The sequence below is a fragment of the Brienomyrus brachyistius genome, chromosome 14 (assembly GCF_023856365.1).
Source record: "Brienomyrus brachyistius isolate T26 chromosome 14, BBRACH_0.4, whole genome shotgun sequence".
In the NCBI taxonomy this organism is placed as follows: domain Eukaryota; kingdom Metazoa; phylum Chordata; class Actinopteri; order Osteoglossiformes; family Mormyridae; genus Brienomyrus; species Brienomyrus brachyistius.
In genome coordinates, this window is record NC_064546.1 from 12,859,689 (window position 1) to 12,879,375 (window position 19,687).

The 19,687-nt window shown below is 40.6% G+C and overlaps 1 protein-coding gene across 1 annotated transcript; it reads left to right on the forward strand.

Moving 5' to 3' along the window:
• Nucleotides 1–1,929: 1,929 nt before the first annotated feature.
• smek1 (SMEK homolog 1, suppressor of mek1 (Dictyostelium)) lies at nt 1,930–14,476 on the forward strand. Its single transcript, XM_048974315.1, has 15 exons — nt 1,930–2,930; nt 3,996–4,051; nt 4,332–4,430; nt 4,702–5,319; nt 6,714–6,791; nt 6,937–7,053; nt 7,251–7,367; nt 8,440–8,571; nt 8,673–8,775; nt 9,554–9,712; nt 9,988–10,157; nt 10,788–10,930; nt 11,636–11,826; nt 12,217–12,461; nt 13,228–14,476. The coding sequence occupies exons 1-15, from the start codon at nt 2,789–2,791 to the stop codon at nt 13,339–13,341; spliced, it is 2,484 nt and encodes an 827-aa protein (XP_048830272.1). The 5' UTR covers nt 1,930–2,788; the 3' UTR covers nt 13,342–14,476.
• The last annotated feature ends 5,211 nt before the right edge of the window (nt 14,477–19,687 follow it).

Below are 19,687 nucleotides of genomic sequence, written 5' to 3' on the forward strand. Positions count from 1 at the left end.
CCTTCGGGACCCCCAGATGGTCCTTGTTTTAGCATCATCCCAGGTCCCGGTAAAAAAAGAATAACAGTCTGGCTATCCCAGAGAACCAGTTAGAGAAACACTGATCTAAATTTCCCGTTGGGTATGACTGTGTGCGAATGTGCCCTCCAATATACATGCAGACAGATGGATGGGTGCATTTATATTATGCAAGTATATTAGGTGGCAAAGACTCGATACATTAAGAACTGCATTAGTCTGTAAATCAAGGTGGTAGAAAAGCCAAGAGCCCGTCCTAGTGAGAACAGCGAGAACACGCTGGATAATTTAGAGATGCCAATTAGCTACGTCATTAGACTGACAGAGGAAACCTACACATCCTAGCTCAGAGCATGCAAACTCCACACAAAAAGTGTGAGACGGGACTGAAAGCCCCACCTCTAGGTATATCAGGTGGCTGTGGGTCCTACTGAGCCACCATACTGCCGGAATGCATTCAGTTCCCATTGCTTACACTAACAGAGCAGAAGCTTTCAATGTACAAAATGTCAGCCCATCTAGCATAGTAAGAATGGGAAATGATACTTCGTCTCCACTATATGACATGTCAGCCATGTGTGCTCATACCTACCCCATTCACCCACTTTTGACTGTTTTCCCCCCTCGTTCTCTTTTAAATCTTTGTCGACTTGTCTCCCCTACCAGTTCGTGTGCTGTATTTGGTCAGCAGCATCACGGCCATTGTCCTGGGTGTTCTCTGCTAGTCTCTGGCTTCTTGCTGAAACACAGCAGTGTCACCATGCCAACCAACAAAAGCATCAAGGATTACTTTCCAAGGCATAAGCCACAGTGTGTCCTGCCCCAAGTTTTTTTAAATTAAATTTTATTTTTTTTTGATGCATCATCTTTCTTTCTTTAATGGTCATCAGTGATTACTGCGTAGAGTTTTTGAGTAGGTAAATAGTTACAGAAATGAGCTACTTTCAAAGAATTCTATAGTAGATTATAATAACTAATAATAGTTTGTTCAATGAGACCGATTTTTCAAGTCACAAATTCACTATAACAATACATTGTGTTAAAGCTAATAAATTCATATCTTTTAGAAATCACAATAAAAATCGGTTTTTATAATATGATTGATGCGTACATGTAATGGCTACACATTACATATTTATTGTGTTGTTCGCGCCAATTGTTTTCCGGTGACCAAGATTAAGTATTTTTGCGACTTTATCAGCAGGGTTCCTACTCTTTATTAAGCGCTATTCAGAATTACAGATATTATAATTGAGTGGTCTGTAACTATACTGGGCTGCTGCAAGACCAGAAAACACTAAAGAGAATACGTTCGACGTTTTTGGTGACAGTTAAATAAAGGGCATTTGAATAAACCGAAAATAAAGTGTCCGTGTAAGACGGACACCATGGGGTGTCAAATTAAAAAAGCACTTCTTCCAGGTAAGAGATGCGGTACGTTTGCTGTTCTAACAATTCAAGGAGGCAGAATTATTTGTATTCTTAATATTTAGGAACGTATCAAAACGTACATGGCTGGTACCCTGTGGTGCCTCGGATCTATAGGAGCCACCCCGGGCGCCACTAGGATAAGGGTTATGAAGATGGATGGATGGAAATTTGACAGCTCTGGAAGTAAAACCTATTTCTGAATTTCCAATGTCCAAAAATACTGCGTCTGCGGTCATGCGAAATTACCCTCTTAAAATTGGCTTGTTAATATGTCAGAATGTTGCATGACGAGCATTAAAACGGGTTTAGATTAGAAGCCTGGAAACTATTTATAAATACAGATTCGATTGTCCACACTAACGTATGTTGTTGCAAGATGTTATCCATCGTTAAAAAGGTTTGTTTTTTTAACCGCTAACTCCCGTCTGAGCAGAGAAATGCTGCTCCTTTAAATTGTGGCGGACAGCCCCTGCCATCAATGGTTCGTAGACCCCGTGCTAACACTCTGAGGGGACCCAAGATGGCGGAATACTGACTGACGGAATTGAAATTATCAAAATAAACCGTTCTGGACGAAATAGCAACGACGGGCATATGTAAAACGTTTCGTAAAAAACTACGGAATTATTGCGCTGCTTTGACATCTAAATGTTGAGATGGTAGTATAATAGCAAGAAGAGGCTCGTCCGTCCGCGGCTCGAGCCCAGGACAGAACAACATGGCGGAACATACGGGCAAGATATAAATAATAAAGAATATATATATATATTGCTAGCAAGTTACGCACAGGCATTTGGTTAAGTACCAGGCGGAAATTTTGAATGCATCTATTAACTTAAGAAAATTGCAGTTAGTTTCTTATAGGTTTGTTCTGACGTTTACAGGACAATGAGAAACAGGCACTTGCGGGTAGCCGAAAACACCATTTATCTTGTGGTGCTCTGATGACTCTTCTCCCTTTTTTAAGTTTTTCTGTGAACTAAGATTAGGTACTGTACGCCAAGTGTTCAGTAGTAGCCCGACTACAAGTAGTCTCGCTTTATTTGCGAGGTTTATTTCTTTGCCGTTGTAAAACGAAAGGGTCATATTCACTTTACAACAGCGCCTGAATGTAATAATGGCGAGAGCGCCGCAAATAAGGAGGCCTAGTTAGCTGCTCCTCCCGTACGGAACCACTATCCCTGCAAACTTCTTGTGATGTGTTGGGCACTGAAGTGAGGGCTGCTATTTCCCTACAGTACTTCACTAGCCATTCTCGGAAAGACGGGATTTTGAGGGAGCAAGGTGGGAGGTGTCGAGTTCAGGTTTTCGGGTGTAAACAGGCGGGAGGGCTTGCAGCATGACGGACACTCGGCGACGAGTGAAGGTTTACACCCTGAATGAGGAACGGCAATGGGACGACCGGGGCACCGGCCATGTGTCGTCCGGCTACGTCGACAGGCTGAAAGGCACGTCCCTGCTGGTGCGCGCCGAAAGCGATGGTAAGTCTGCTTCTGACTCTCTTTGCCCAAGAGAGAAAAGACGACACGACTCGCTCTGATAGTTAACAAGCAGTTAGGCTGCTTCTACACTAGTTTCAAACTCATAGATGACCGTTTGTTTTCATTTTGTTGAATGGATTGATATTGGCTGTTGCCTCGTTCGATTTGTTACTTAATGAGTAAAAGTTACAACCCGCTGACAGTAAAATTGGTGGACAGTTGACCTTTTTAACCGCTCCTGGTAATTAGGTTTATTTTTATTATAAGCTTAAGATAATGAGAAGTGTGTGTATGTGTGTGTTTTGTTAGGTAAGCAGCACTGGATTCTCTTCAGTAAATACTGATTAAATGTTTATTGGGAGGGACCTCGGACTTTTCCAATGAAACCCATCGTCTATACCAGGTGTATCTGCATGAATGATTTATTTATAGATGCTGGACATTGAGTTTCGCAGGATAATAGCCGTCCATTATTTTATACTTTAACAAGCAATCTAGAAATTAAATACATGAAACAAAGTATTAAGTTACCGATTAACGTTCTGTAATTGAACAGGTTGACTCCTGTTGAAATACTTTTATTTAAGTAGAACTGTACTAATAAGTTAATATGTGTAAATTGGTGTGGTCTTGGTGCTGATGTTGATGTTCTAGGCCTGGAACAATGGAGACAATTGGAATATAGGTTGTTTTGACTTGTGAATATGTTTTTGTTGTAGTGACTGTGTGGTTTTACAATAAAGTGAGGTGTCTCGTGTGCTGATTGTATATTTGTAAAACAGTAATAGTATATTGTTTTTGTTATTTTGTTCTGCTGTCTCCCTCATTTACCTCCACTTTAGACTGTCAGTACACTTGCATTCCTGTGAGTTTTTTTTGTATTTGTTTGCATAAGAAAAAGCAAGCAGTATTGGTAGTTTTTAATTAAGTATGGGTATAGTTCATTATTTATTATTAGTTTCGTTCTTTAAAACATTTTAAGGTCATTGCATATTTTGCACAACAGTACCAGTTTCATTTTGTGATGTGTGTGTGTGTGTGTGTATATATATATATATTTTGCAGGCTCTCTTCTTCTGGAGTCAAAAATAAATCCTAACACTGCATACCAGAAACAGCAGGTTAGTATTGCAGTGCCTCAGCAGAACATCGCTATCACTGATTGATTATCATACTTGAGAATAAGGTTTTATCTGTAGAGACTTCCTTTTTATAAATGATATTTTATGTTAAATTACAGGCGTCTGTGGTTTAAATGGTAATTGAAATATTTTGCGCATTAATTTCATACCTATATTCAAAATTATTAATTCTCCAGTTACTATTCCAGTGCCCGGAGTTTAACATCCTGATAGCATACATAATTGTCTTTTCTGACTTACGCATTTTGGATTCCCTTAGGACACATTAATAGTATGGTCTGAGGCGGAGAACTACGACTTGGCTCTTAGCTTTCAAGAGAAGGCAGGGTGTGATGAAATTTGGGAGAAAATATGCCAGGTACGAGTCACCTTTTAATTGTCTTTTTTCCCCTTCTCTTGTACTATGTGTGTAGTTTAGAGTTTCCAGCTGTTAATTTGCCCTTAAAGGTATTGTCTTTGAATTTCTACACATTATTTACCTTGCAGCAAATCATTAATGTATAACTTTGAAATTTACAATGTATATGCTGCATTTAGCACAAAATACGCTATTTGCACATGTCCGTGAACTTGAATTCGGAATTAGGGACGATATAATTAATCAAGTAGTTTTTACATTTATGCTACAGGTCCAAGGGAAAGATCCATCAGTGGACATCACCCAGGACCTTGTGGATGAGTCCGAGGAGGAGCGTTTTGAGGACATGTCATCACCAGGCCTTGAGCTGCCACCTTGTGAACTGAACCGGCTGGAGGAGGTGGCAGAGCTTGTGGCGTCCTCACTGCCTTCACCTCTGCGCCGCGAGAAGTTGGCCCTGGCCGTGGAGAATGAGGGCTACATCAAGAAGCTCCTGGAGCTCTTCCATGTCTGCGAGGACCTGGAGAACCATGAGGGGCTGCACCACCTCTATGAAATCATAAAGGGAATCTTTCTGTTAAACAGAACAGCTCTTTTTGAAGTAATGTTCTCAGAGGAATGTATTATGGACGTGATTGGGTGCCTGGAGTTTGACCCCTCTCTGCCCCAGCCTAGAAGACACAGGGAGTTCCTGACTAAGACTGCCAAGTTCAAGGAGGTCATCCCAATTTCAGACCCTGAACTTAAACAGAAAATTCACCAGACATACCGAGTACAGTACATTCAGGACATGGTCCTGCCCACCCCATCTGTCTTTGAGGAAAACATGCTGTCCACTCTCCACTCTTTTATCTTTTTTAATAAAGTGGAAATTGTGGGAATGTTACAGGTAAGTGCGCCTCACTTATTGTGCACATCAAGTATGAAGTGTTTAAGTGCTACTGTGGTACTGTGTATTACTGTAGTACTGTTTTTCTGTTCTTGTGAAATTAAAGATGTTTTATAGCTAAGTAGTAGTACACTGGAAATGTGGTATCTGTTCTGTTGTTTATGTGGTGAAATACCAGTTGTAAACATTGCTGTGCAATTAGATTACAAAGATTGCATCATAAAGGAAGTATTTTCCAAATTTCTAAATCCTGGCTAGTCAGTACCTGTCATTTTTGTGCACCATAAGAAGTAATGATAGATTGTTATGCAAATCTGACTAGGGAGAACAGGGTTCACATAAAGGGCATATTGGTCTTGCACTTAATATTACAGAATGCTAGAAATGCAAATACGATTCTCCACCAGAACAAAGGATGTGTTACATGCTCTCAAAGTGCATGGAAAGGCTACTTAATTTTAAGTCATAAATTTCGAATTCATATTTATTATCTTCTCATAGATTATTAATAGTGTTGCTATATACATGACCTGAGTGGAGCCTTTTGGGGTGTTCCACGTTCAGTTCCGGGTGGTTCTAAATAAGCAATCTGGGTTCAGTTGAGCTTCCAATTGAAGATTTATGCATGGCTCTTTAAATTCTGTTTTGAAATTTTATTCCTTGTTTTTTGTGTTTTGTAAATCAGTAGTACTGTTCTAAAGATGAGCTGTCTGTTGAGATGTTGCACTTGAAGACCTTGACAAAAACACAATACCCTTTAAAATCGTAATCTGAATGAGCTTTTATAGTGAGAATCCTGTGATTCGTTCATTCATAACTGATGTTATTCTTGTCATTCAGCTTATTTTCTTATTTTTATTCCTGTTGTCATCTCTCTCTCGTTTCCTAGACCATTGTGTTTGAGGTACTTGTGTAGTTAGTGAATGTAAAGTTCTTGCACCAGAAACTCACAAATTTTTTTGTTACCTTGCATATTGTCAGTATGGCATGAGTCTCGTGTGTGATCAGTAGATATTCAGCTGATGGGTTAATGTGTATTTATTCCAGTATTACTTTAAATTGGCTCTATTTCTGTATTTGATACTTTTAAGACCTCTGAGGTAACTTATGCGCTACATTTTTTTTCCTGATCACAGTATGCTCTTCATGCACAACCAACCAACCATTTGGTGACTGCTGATCGTTTGTAGAAATCACACTGTAGTGTGTGCTTAAGACTGTATCTCAGTTTGCTGTCCTGAAACTTGTTTCAAATGTTCTTGTATACTTGAATACTAAGAAAAGTATTTGACAATATTGATATATGGGATTGATTGATTTAAACTAAACTAAGTGCTAGTATGTAGATTTATTATTGTATGTGTCAAATGACTATTGCCTCCTTGTCCCGTCAGGACGATGAAAAGTTCTTAACAGACCTATTTGCACAACTAACTGATGAAGCGACAGATGACGACAAAAGACACGAGCTGGTAAAGCAGCTGCATCTGAAATGCCCAGATCTCCAGAATGCTGCAGTTTGATTACAGTTCTATATAGCAGTACCATTCATTTTGCTGTATTCCCTGTGGGGCGGAGGAAATATGTTAGATATATTGATATTCTTTTGCTTTGCAGGTAAATTTCCTGAAGGAATTTTGTGCATTTTCACAAACACTGCAACCTCAAAACAGAGATGCCTTCTTCAAAACCTTGTCAAATATGGGCATCCTACCAGCACTAGAAGTTATATTGGTAAGCCGGAATGATGCCCACCTTAGTTACAGTCCAGATGCCCTGGCATTCCTGGCAATGTATTATTTGCTCAGTGTTCAGGATGAAGCTCTCAGTGAATAAAATACCACATTGTGTAGTTGTGGCAAGTGTTCTGTTTGCTGTTCTGGCTCTGAAATTCATTATGGGAATGATGTGAATTTGTTGGCAACTGGCAGGGAATGGATGATCCTCAGGTGCGCAGTGCAGCAACTGACATCTTCTCCTATCTGGTCGAGTACAACCCTTCCATGGTACGAGAGTTTGTGATGCAGGAATCTCAACAGAATGATGATGTGAGTAACCCAGCATCCCTACCAGTTTTATTTTATGTATATTTCGTTTGAAACGGTGTTTGGTTTTACTGTATGTCCAATGTTAAAAGACAAACATGAACATATGGAAGGTAACCCTTAATGCTCAAAGATTTATTGCTGGCTTCTTGATTTTTGTAGGTAATGATTATGGTCACAACCTGCATGGCTGTAAAACCACACTGAACACGGTGGTTTGGTCTTTGCTCTTTATCACTTCTGATACCAATAATGTTTTCTTGAAAAGGATACCCAAACTAAATCCTGCATATGGGTTTATAAATTTTTATTTTTCATTATAAATAAAAGGATTTAGGATGCGCACATTTGAAACATTTGAATTCTAGTAACCATCTGTCTCCCAATTACCCAGTAAATAGATGCAAGGAACCTGGAGCCTGTCCCAGATAGCATAGGGCACAAGGCAAGGGAGCGCCCTTGATGGAATGCCAGTCCATCACTAGGCACACTTACGCACGCACACATTTGAACACTCCGGGCAAATTAAAGACGGTGGTTAGGCTAATCTAGGATGTTTTCCCTGTTAATTCTCAGTAAGAAGAATCAGTAAGAGCTAAGATGCTGCTTAGTGTCTCTGCTCTCATGACAAAAACATGTGCTGGTCACCTTCATATAAACTAGTTGACAATTAGGGTTTCACAGTAACATATCGCAATCATATGCCGCATGTACAGGAAACTCCAAGACGTCAGATGAGGGGTACAGACATTTCTCTGGACGCTGGCTTTTTGGCACCGTGCTGATTTTTATCATGAGGTGTATTGTGATGCTTAGTACTTGGTAATCTGAGTAGGAAATCGTGGGCAAAGTAAACGTCTGTATAGTACAGAAAAGCCCAGACAAATGTTTATGCCCATCATCTGAAGCCCTGGTGATTATTGCGCTTGTGCCATTATTTCGTGGTATGGTATCGTGCAGCCCTACTCGCATAAAAAAATTCAGTGCTGTCAACGCTTATGCATGCACATTAACTGATGATAGCATTAACGTTGTGTTGCTAGCCCTTATGTTAATGTTGCAATATCCATCTTAGGACATCCTTCTGATCAACCTCATTATCGAACACATGATCTGTGATACGGATCCGGAGCTGGGTGGTGCTGTGCAGCTGATGGGGTTGTTGCGCACGCTGGTGGACCCAGAGAACATGCTCGCTACCGCCAATGTGAGTGATATGTCCTTGTAAATAAGCTGTGAGTTGACGTGGGAAACTTTCTAACAATGATTGTTTCTAAGGTGATGACTTGTGTTTTATACTTCCTGTAGAAAACTGAGAAAACAGAGTTTCTGAGCTTCTTCTACAAACACTGCATGCACGTTCTCTCAGCGCCGCTACTGGCTAACACCACAGACGAGAAGCCCAGCAAAGGTGAGGCACAATAAATAAATGAAATTTCTAAGACGACAGTCCACAAGAACAAGGTGAAGCATGAGACACTGGCAGTGACAAAAAAACAGCCAGGTAAAGGGCAGAAGCAACTTTATAATTCCAGAGATGACTGTTCACTTATTTGGCAGTGCCTCGTAAATCAGAGGATGACCTCAAGTGACCTTCAGAAAGAATGGGAAACACAGGTGTGAGATGACACAAGTCATCACTTCTAGGACAGTTCATATCAGGCTCCTAGAAGCAGGAAAAGAAGCAAGAAAGAAGCCCTTCATTAATGAGAAACAAAGAAGAACCAGGCTGCAGTTTACAAAAAACTGTATATTTCGTATAAAAGCACACCCATAAATTTAGAAATGAGTGAAACCTAGATTTTACTGTGGTTCCTTAATTTTTTACAGAGCTGTATATATATTTTGAAAAGTATAAGCATCTCCTTAGAATGGAATGGTGAATGTAGCAATTAATGCATTAACTCCTGAGTCACCTTATGCCCTGTAATAGAAATTAACATTAATCATGATAAATAACTGGAGAGACATACAATTAACTTATCGTGAAACATGCTGAAATGGTTTTTACTGTGCTGTTCTTCATGATTACAACCTGCAGAGCCAGCAAGAGCTCTTGCTAGCAAGGATTGCGGCTTTCCATTGTAAGCCACTATGCATTTTAATTGAGCTTGCTGGAGATTCCCCGCTGCTGTGAACAATACCTTCAGTGCTAAGAATATGGTATGTCTTGTCCACGCCGCGTCCAGATGACTTCCAGACGTCCCAGCTGTTGGCGCTGATCTTGGAGCTGCTGACGTTCTGCGTGGAGCACCACACCTATCACATCAAGAACTATATCATCAACAAGGACATCCTACGTAGGGTGCTGGTGCTCATGTCTTCACAGCATGCCTTTCTTGCACTCTGTAAGTTGGAGAATAACCTAAAATAGAACCAAAAAGTATTGCTGGTGGATCTGCATAGATAGAAGACAGTGGCAGGGTGTAATACTAAGGATTTTCTGTTGTTTGGTCCATCTTTTTCTTTTGTTTAAGCAAAGCGGGGGGGGATTGCTTTAAATATTTAGAAATTTAACTGGGTTTTCTTGTCTGATCAAGTTTCCAAACAATTTGAATACTAGTGTTTGTTTTTATGTATGTATTTATGTTTATATGTTTTATGTATATATATTTATCTGTAGGTGCACTTCGTTTCATGCGGAAAATAATTGGATTAAAGGATGAATTTTACAATCGCTACATCATGAGGAATTTTTTGTTTGAACCAGTGGTAAAAGCCTTTCTCAACAATGGATCTCGTTACAACCTTATGAACTCTGCCATAATTGAAATGTTTGAGTATCTCAGAGTGGTAAGTGCCCCGTCGACATAACGGTGGATTAAATAGGGTACTTTACAGACATTGTATCGGTGCTGAAGTGACAGAATCCTTCCAGGGTTGATATGTCGACGTTTGCGGTGTGTCACTGTTGAGACGGGCCTCTTTCCTGCCTCTATGTGGCTGCGGCTGCTGAGAGTGACTAGGAAGGGAGGGACTGTCAGGAAGGGACTAACCTAGCAGAAGAGGCTGCACATATTTCTGCAGCATCATTAGAAATGTAGAAAAATGCAGCACATCCATGAGCTGCTTACAATAATACTTCCATAGAAAAAGTTAGTTTCTGATTTATAAACCATATGTTACATGTTAAAGAAAATGAAGTAGTTTGGTCGAATGTGAAATAATGCAAGTCTTAAATCACTATGTTGTTTTCCTAGCCCTGTTTCTCCAGTCCCTTCATTTCACCCTCAGCCACAGGAATCTCCCATCCCAAATCAGTGCTATATTCTTAGAGTACAATAAACCGAGTTTGTAAAACATCACAGGGGCAGGAAAAATGCATTTCAGTCATTAAACAATGTGAAGTTAACATCATTGGCCTAATGTCTAGTAATTGCTGTCTATTTTAAGCAGTACGCTTACGGCATTTTTCTGTTCCAGGAGGATGTAAAGTCTCTGACTGCTCATGTAATAGAGAACTACTGGAAAGCACTTGAAGACATAGACTATGTTCAGACATTTAAAGGACTGAAACTGCGGTATGAGCAACAGAGAGAGAGGCAGGACAACCCAAAACTGGACAGGTGTGTTGATTTGGGGCTTTTTTATGCTGTGTAATTAAAAGGATCAGTATGCCTTTGTGGTGGAATGGCTAAAGCAGTAGTTCTCAGTCCTGTTCCTGGTCCCCCCCCCCCACCAGTATGTTTTCATTCCAGCCCACACTGCTTTCAACCTGCCACATTCATTATTAGCCTAGTAAGGGCCATATAAGCCTGATTAGTGCCGTAGGGCTGGAATGAACACATTTTGGCAGGGTGGGCACCAGGAACAGGATGGAGAACCACTGTCAGCACACGTTGGTTTTCTAGATGTTACCCATAGAAGTGGGAAGTTGGTGTTTTACTGAACAAAGTGGTGCATTTCCCACGGCTGTGTTATCGTCGTGTCCCCCCCCCCCCCCCCCCCCAATTACTGTTGGTTCTTCTTTTCCATTGACTGTTTAGTTAATTACGTTTGCAATATCCACTACTTGCAATAACTAAGTCTTTATAAATGTTTTCATAACTAGTTCTCAGTTTCTTTCTAAAGATTATCTTCTGCTGAAGTTCTGTCATTACAAATCCACCACACGCTTGCTGTTTAAGAAAAGGAGTTTTACTTTCAGGAAGCAAATTTCTTACACATTTAAAATAGGCATTGATTTAAAATTATTGCCAGCTAATAAAATGCAAGCATGTGTTTTAATCTTGAAACGAGTAGCTACATTTCACGTCTTTGCATTTCCGAAGTATGCGGTCAATTCTGAGGAACCACCGATACAGACGGGATGCACGCACGCTTGAGGATGAAGAGGAGATGTGGTTTAATACAGATGAAGATGACTTGGAAGATGGAGAGGCCATTGTGCCACCTTCCGACAAGATGAAGAGTGACGACGACCTCATGGACCCAATCAGCAAGTTCATGGAGAGGAGAAAATGTTTGTCCAACAAATTATTTTTTTGTCATCAAGGGTTGTCTGTTTATAATATTACATGCCTGTCTGTGTGCATGTATGTGTTACAAAGATGTGCAGTTATTGTGGATTAAGCATTTTGATTTAAAGGCACCAGTATTAATAACTAAAGTAATTTTAATAGTCTAATACAGCAAGAATTTGCTAATAGACAGTTATCAGTTGGTATTATTTAAAGTATGCATGCAGGTGTGACTGGAATGTCACTGGAATGCCTGAACGTATGATTTCATTTTGTGGATTTCTATCTATTTAAATGCTCCGCAGTAGTTGCGATAGGTAACGCTGTTTTCAGACAGCTTGCTCGTTGAGACCATGCATGGGTAAATCAATGTGTTTGTTTTTCTGATCTAGTAAAAGACACTGAAGAGAAGGAGGTGTTGGCCAAGTCAAACCTGTCTGGACGTCAGAGCCCCAGCTTCAAGCTGTCCTTCTCCAGTGCCTCCAAGGCCAGCCTCACCAGTTCATCCTCCGCCAGCCACCACCCCGGGTCTCCCGGATCTCCCGGGTCGCCAGGCTCGCTGGGCTCCGCTGCCTCTCCCGGCTCACCAGGCTCTGGAGCAAAAAGCCCGACACCGACAGCAGCCATCACCACCAAGGTTTGACACCTCCTTATTTGAGCTAAAGGGGGCAAATAGTGATACTCATCCCTGCTTACTCATCCCCGCTGAATTTTAAATGTCCCTTTGAGTCTGCAGTAAGGTAGCCTGCATGGTCTCACATTTACTAACTTTTGGGCATCACAATAGGCTTGTCATTAATATTTTAGTCACACTACTAATCTGCTGACCAAAGTGTGGGTGCAAGTAAACGCCCATATAACACTGAAAAGCCAGCGTCCACTCACATTTACGCCTGTCATCTAAAGCCCTGGTGATTATTACACATGCGGCACAATTATATTACGTTGTGATATCGTGCAGCCCTAGTGAAAATAACGTTAGTGTGTGTGGTTAAGTGGGCTAAGCCTCTGCCTGTGATGAGAAGGTTACCAGTTTGAGCCCACCCTCAGCAGAAGAGTCACATGTCTGTGGGCCCACAAGACCCAGCTCCCTGGGCGTTGCGAGATAGCCGACCCTGAGCTGTGACCCCCTCCGAAATTCTCTCACCTGCACATATCAGTATTTCATGGAGAGCAAGATGGGGTGACGTGGAAAGAGAATTTCCCCACAAGGATTAATAAAGTATCACTTCTGTTCTTCTGTTGTATTCTTAAGTTTATCCACTGCAGCTGAGTAGACAAGCGGGGATGTTTTCAGTTCAGATCACCTTGAGCGAATCTTTTAAGGCAGCCTGTTTACAGCTTATTTCCTTCATCCTACTTACAATGAAGTGTGTTCATGGACTGTTTGTTGTTTGCCTCAGAGTGGAATCGTGGGGCTGGTGGATTACCCTGACGACGACGAGGAGGAGGATGAGGACACAGAGAACAAAGCGGAGAGTCCGCCACTCTCCAAAAAATCTAAGCTGAGCTCCTAAGAACGACTGGCTCTTGCATGCCTATCCCTGGGCTTGGAAATCTGATGTTCAGGAAACTGTCACTTCCAACTCCATAGAAATAAAAAAGGAAAATTTAACTAAACAGATTATAAAAGACTACATCATTTTTTGGGGGGGTTATGAGGTCTAAAAATAACATAGACCCCCTCACCTAGTTTTCATGCTCGGTTCTCTCGTTCAAGTGCCAATCTGAGAAGAAATTGGGGAGAAAGAGGGATTGTACTGTTCTTGGACGAAACAAGAGACTACGAAGTAACAAATTTGGGGGGAGGAACCCGGACGCAAATCTGATGGCCGCGAGAGCTTTGGGGTTCGGACCCTGCTTTCTACCCCCCTCTCAGGGATGAACAATGTAGCAGCTCAACCAGGCCTGCAGATCCATAGCCAACACTCACCCTCTGGCAGTAACCACTCCCATCAGATCAGACTATACTTTTCCTTCTCATTTCTTTTTCTTTTAGATTTTTTTATTTTTTTTTTGGACCAGGATTTTGCAGCTTTAAACGAAGTACTAAGCTGTTCTCGATGTTCACATCATCGTTCTTATTGGTCAGCAGCATCGTTCTTATTGGTCAGCAGAAGTTTCTCCCCTAAAATGCCAGCAGCCTCCTCTTTTCTTTTTTTTTTCTTTTTTTTTTTTTTTTTTTACGACCTGCCTTCATATGTTCAGGATGTTTTCAGTCAGTTTAGATCAGGTTTTTAAGAGCATCGAAAGGGGGAATAGTCGGAAAAGGTTCCCTCCTATTTTATCTTTCATTTTTGCCCTTTGAAACTGCAGATTTTGGAAATATCCCTTGATTAAAGATTGAGTGGAATTCTAGATGTGATCATTTTGTCATATCTTTTCCTTTTTTTCATGAGTGTACACTTAGTTGTTGAGTATATTTGGGACCATTAAACAAATCTTTGATGTAATATAATTTTACTGTTGTGCTGGTACATGCATTGTGTTTAATTTTATTGTTTTGTCCCACATCTTGAGGTGATTCTGGTATAATGGATTAACTAAAGAAAATGCACCAAGTAGCAATACTATTTTGTGAGTGAATATTTTATATATTAATGAACAAAATGTCACATGACGTACATTATAATAAAACGGCACTATAAAATACTAATGTCACTGTAATTTCAAAAAAAATTCTCTAGTCCAATTTTTGCATGCTGCCAAGCAACACTTCAGCTTGTCGTTTTGTTTGTATGCATCGTTTGCACCAACTTAAATCCTATATAGCGAATTCATATAATCTACAGATAAATTCGCTGTCAGACATCCTAGTCTGGTTGAAGAAACCAACCTACAGTTACGACGTAAGTGTAATATATTAGCATGGCAGTTATGCAAAGCATAATTCGACTGCAAGTTGAACCACTTACGATCTAGATTCCAATATTACTTATATGCTGGATATGTGAAGGTTGAACATGGTCAAGGTGGTCTGAACTTTGCGATTTTGTCATTTTAGCTATGAAATATGTAAAACAAACTTACCTTTATGACCCTTATGAAAGATGAACGAATCCAAATGTACGATTGAAACAGTGGAAGTTGGCCTAAAGCAGGCTTTCCAATAAGTTACTAAACAGTTAGAGACGAGCTGTTCCGCGGAGTATCCACACTGCATAGTGCATCTACATACAGAGCGATTCTATGGCGTCAAATTAGTGCCAAAAGTCGTGCGCATAAAAACCACGCGCGCATGCGCTCGCAATCAGAAAATCCATGCTCTCTACGCGCTCGAGATTGCACAGCACTCAATTGCTCGCTAGCTCGGCGTTAAATTAGTGCCAAAAGTCGAACCGCTCGCGTGTTGAAAACCCATCCCCTCTACGCGCTCGCGTTCGCTGGACCCTATCTACGCGATCGCGTCTTCTTTGGTAGAAGATGAAGATAATTGACCAATGGATGTGGGATTCACACTGTCATGACGTCGGAGCAAGTAAGTCTTACACTGAGTTCACATCTTTTAGAGATTCTGCTTTCATATTCCACGTTAAGGATTGGAATCGCGTGTGTCTTAATTAATGCAGAGCTTGAAATTCAATGCGGTATAGCTGGTATCTCGTGCAATATTATTTATTCACAGTCTGCTATCATAATTTGGGAATTTCCCGCTACGTCTTACCGTATATAAAAGAATGGGCCAATATACGGTAAATTGCATTGTGAATAACATTTCTTAATACAACATCACAAAGCCAATTTAATAAATTCAAATCCTGGGAAGCGCGCTCCTCAGATATTAGTTTTCGGGTTAGTGTTAGCAGACTATAGGCGAAACCATCTTAAGTGCTATCTATTAATGTCTATTAAATTAGCATTAGAATGGAGAGGTTTTTAATATCTTTTGTCCTTGTAGCTGCTAAATACTTATTATTAAAGCCATAAAGTTGTCTGCCTGCTACATGGGTTTTTGGTGGATTTTATTTAACTTTATATAAAATGTATCATCATACATGAACAAGCACCTCACAAAACAAAAACATTTCATTTTCATAATTAAAACTTTTGAATGGTAGGCTTAGTGTGTGGATCAGAGACAAGATCTTGACACCTCATTAACTATAATTTGTTCTGTGAACAGCTACCACCTTCTCGAAAGTCTTCTGCATAAAATAGAAATGGGATTCAGCGCGACTCCACTAAATTTGGATTACATGGAGTTCCTTTGTCATCAGGAACTGTATCTTCTGCAGGCCCTGTCTAATCACATTGAAGTACCTCCTGCTATCACCCTGGCTTTGCAAGAGCTCTTTGACCTTGTGAGGGCACATCTGGAACGTCCAGCCCCATGTGTCATACAAGAAGTCACTGCCACCAAAGGACGACCCAAGATTTTGATTGAAGAACAACGTTTGAAAGAAATGCTCCATACACAACTTCCTGTGCCTTGCATAGCCACACTGATGGGTGTTTCAAGAAGAACAATCTTAAGAAGAATGAAAGAGTATGAGCTCTGTGTTAGGGACACATATAATTCCATCAGTGATGAGGAACTTGAGAATTTGGTTTCTTCTGTCAAGAATGATCTACCAAATGCAGGCTACAAGATGGTCAGAGGGAGGCTGCAGTCAATGGGCTACAGGGTTCGGTGGAGAAGAGTTGCAGCCTCCATGCATAGGGTTGATTCCATGGGCATCATATCAAGGTTGTCAAGTCTTGGCTGTGCTGTACGCAGAATGTACTCTGTACCAGGGCCCTTGTCTCTAGTACATGTGGACACAAACCACAAGTTGATCCGGTTTGTATTAACATCAAATTTATTTGAAGTTTGTTCATCTACAGCCCTGGGTGGATTGGTGTGAGGTGGTGGTGGGGCTTTGGAGAAGATTTTCTGCCGATCAACACTGCCAGCTTATATCTATGTGTCATGGAGGTCTCGGGACTCACAGATATTCAGACATGTGGATAGTTTACCAGTGTTTTTCAGCAGGAAATAGTTATTACTACAAATTGTCACCCCCCTACAGAAACTGGATCTGGCTATAGTGGGAAAATCTTAGTTTTTTTATTATTTGTGAGAACTTGAAAGCCCTTAAATTGCTTTCAGCAAAGTAAACAAAACTTGGAAAAAATATATGTTCATTCACCAACAGTTTCTAATCTGGGGTCTAAAGTGGTCAGGCTTGCAAGTGTATTTGGTTATTTGTCTATCCTAGCCTGTTGCAGTGTATATATCCTGTATATTTTGCATGTAAAAATGTTGTTTGTTATGTCAGTGCTTAATATTATCATGTAGTCTTCATGAATTTTGTTTTAACCCGACTTAATGGCTTTCTTCATCTTGGCCAGAGACTGCATTTGAAAAGTAGCCACTTGACTAAAATTGGCATATTTTCAGAAATGCCAGCAACAATACTGATAATGAACACCCCTCTAACTGACTCTCAGTTGGTTTAGAAAAAAGACTTTTAAGAGAAAAGAAAGCTTTCCTTTGGTTTTGCATTTTTCTCTTTTTTGTTAGCTGTGCACAACATATGTATCAGAAGAATACATTACAATTAAATTAGTTAAGAAATAACAGATTGCGTATATACAATATTAAGGTGATAACAACAACCCTCACTGTCTCTAGGTGCTGGTTCAGACAGGGCATTCTGCAGCAGGGACACCACCCGTCGTGCAGCATCCTGCAAATCTCCCTATCACAACAGCCCACATAACAGAATAACATTATTGTATGATTCAGTAGGGCTAGTCCAGGTCTGGAAAGTAGTTGGGCCAGATTTTCAAACCAAGACATTTAGCTGGGCCAGACATTTTCAGTGGCCCAGTAAGCAGCAGGTAATGGCATTTTAAACAAACACAAATCAAGGTACATTATTTTAAAAAGCTACAACTGAACAGAGTCAGAGAGCAATATTTGTTTTCCACTTCTGAAATAAGGAAAATATTTTGGTCGTATCTGACCTCAGGGGCGCTGTAAAGGGGGGGTAAATGATGACGATTCTCGGGGCCCATGACTGAGAGGGGGCCCAGAGAAGCCCCCAATAAATGTGTTGGGGGCCCTGTCAAGATTCTTTTCATGGGGCCCAAAATCCTTAGCAGCGCCCCTGTCTGACCTAGACACATCTCAAAGTGCATAAAAAGAAAAAAAAATGCCTATTAGATGGTAAACTGCCAGACATAAAGAAAAAGGGAAAAATCGGCTATAATCATCATCCGCTTATCATCATCCGGGCTCACCTGGAGCTGCTCCCGGAGGTGCCGCTATGACTCATGGGTAACATGCCGGAATGGGACGGCACCTGTAGGCTGGACCAGTTGTCATGGGACGGCAACATGGACAGACAGGTAGACGAGCTGTCTGAATAAGCAGCTGCAAGTATAAAACAATAAATGAAGCAGGTATGTGGTGGGCAGTGTTACAGCGTCCTTAATATGGTCAATACAGAAAAGGCATGTCATCATGTTATGTATATACTGCCTCCAGTTACTTAATGCCTAACTTTAATACATTGATTGATTTGTTCACTGTTGTAGCCTGTGTCAACTTTCCTTTCAGACAGATGTAAAGTCCTTTCTGTTTTTGTTCTGTGGAGTTTTTTTTTAACAGCATATGGCTGAATTCTGTTAAACCTCAGATTGAAGAAAATTGTGTTAATTGAAAAGCAAATATCAAAAACTCAGTCCGCAGGAATGTTTTTCAGAAGATTTCTGTGGACTTTTGGAAATTTCACGAAATTCCATCGCTCGATTACATAAACACTGAGTGAGATTTCATTCCCATTACTGCAACGTATGAAGAGGATTATGACTTATTACTTTAGGTTATCGGACTGAGTGAGTTTGGGAAATTTGCTCTTCAATCGATAACTGAAGCAGTGCTGTGAATGCAGAGGTTATATGCGTCGCATATCAACAGAACTGTATGTTTATGTCTTGTCTTAATTATTTTGATTAAATGTCTGACTATTCCCAATATGTGTGAACATACTTGGCCAAATAAAGCTGATTCTGATTCAGTCAGAGGGTAATCGTCGGTGTGCTGTACTATCGTGGTGACCCACACAGAGAGCTTAGGACCATGATTTCAGTGTGCGCTTGTGTGAGGGGACAGGCAGGGCAGCTGCTCACTGGGTGATGCACTCCTGTGGGTATAGGGGCTGGGATAGGGTGCGGAGCGGTTACTCCTCAAGGAGGAGTAACGGTCACAGCCGTGGGGGGAGGAGAGGGAGAGGGTGCTCCCAAACTGGGGGTGTGGGTTTGATGAAGAGCAGAGAGACCCTGAGCCTGGGATGAACCAGCTGCCTACTGAAACGAAAGCGGATGTGCTTAATCTGTATGCTATTTCCATCCATCCATCCATTGTTCATTGTTCTTGCCTTTATGGAGAGCAAGATGGGGCAAATTATTAATCCCATGGGACCTCAGCAGAATTACAAACCAGTACAAGGACAATAGTTGTTAATTTTACATACTACCTTCTGCTGGCCTCATGAGAATATTCAGATTATCATTTTTCCCCATAATTGCAATTTTAACATTAAATTGATGATTTTCCCACGGTCCTGTGGCCGCCTTATATGGTAATTATTGATGAAAACTTTTTTGGAAAGTGAAACAATATTAAAATTGCTTTATTGCGTAAAAAACTGTTTTTGTTTAGTAAAATTATGTTTTTTCGCTCTTTAGCAGTTTAAAAACAAATGATTTCTTGCCGAAATTGCAATACCTACTTTTGACCACGAGATGGCAGCAAGAAAATAGAAAAATTATTTTCCCACGGTCTACTAGCAGCTTTTAGATGTTAATTCTTCATTAAAATAATTTGACTTGGTCCAATGTATTTTTAATACAAACAATTACCACACAAAGCTGTTA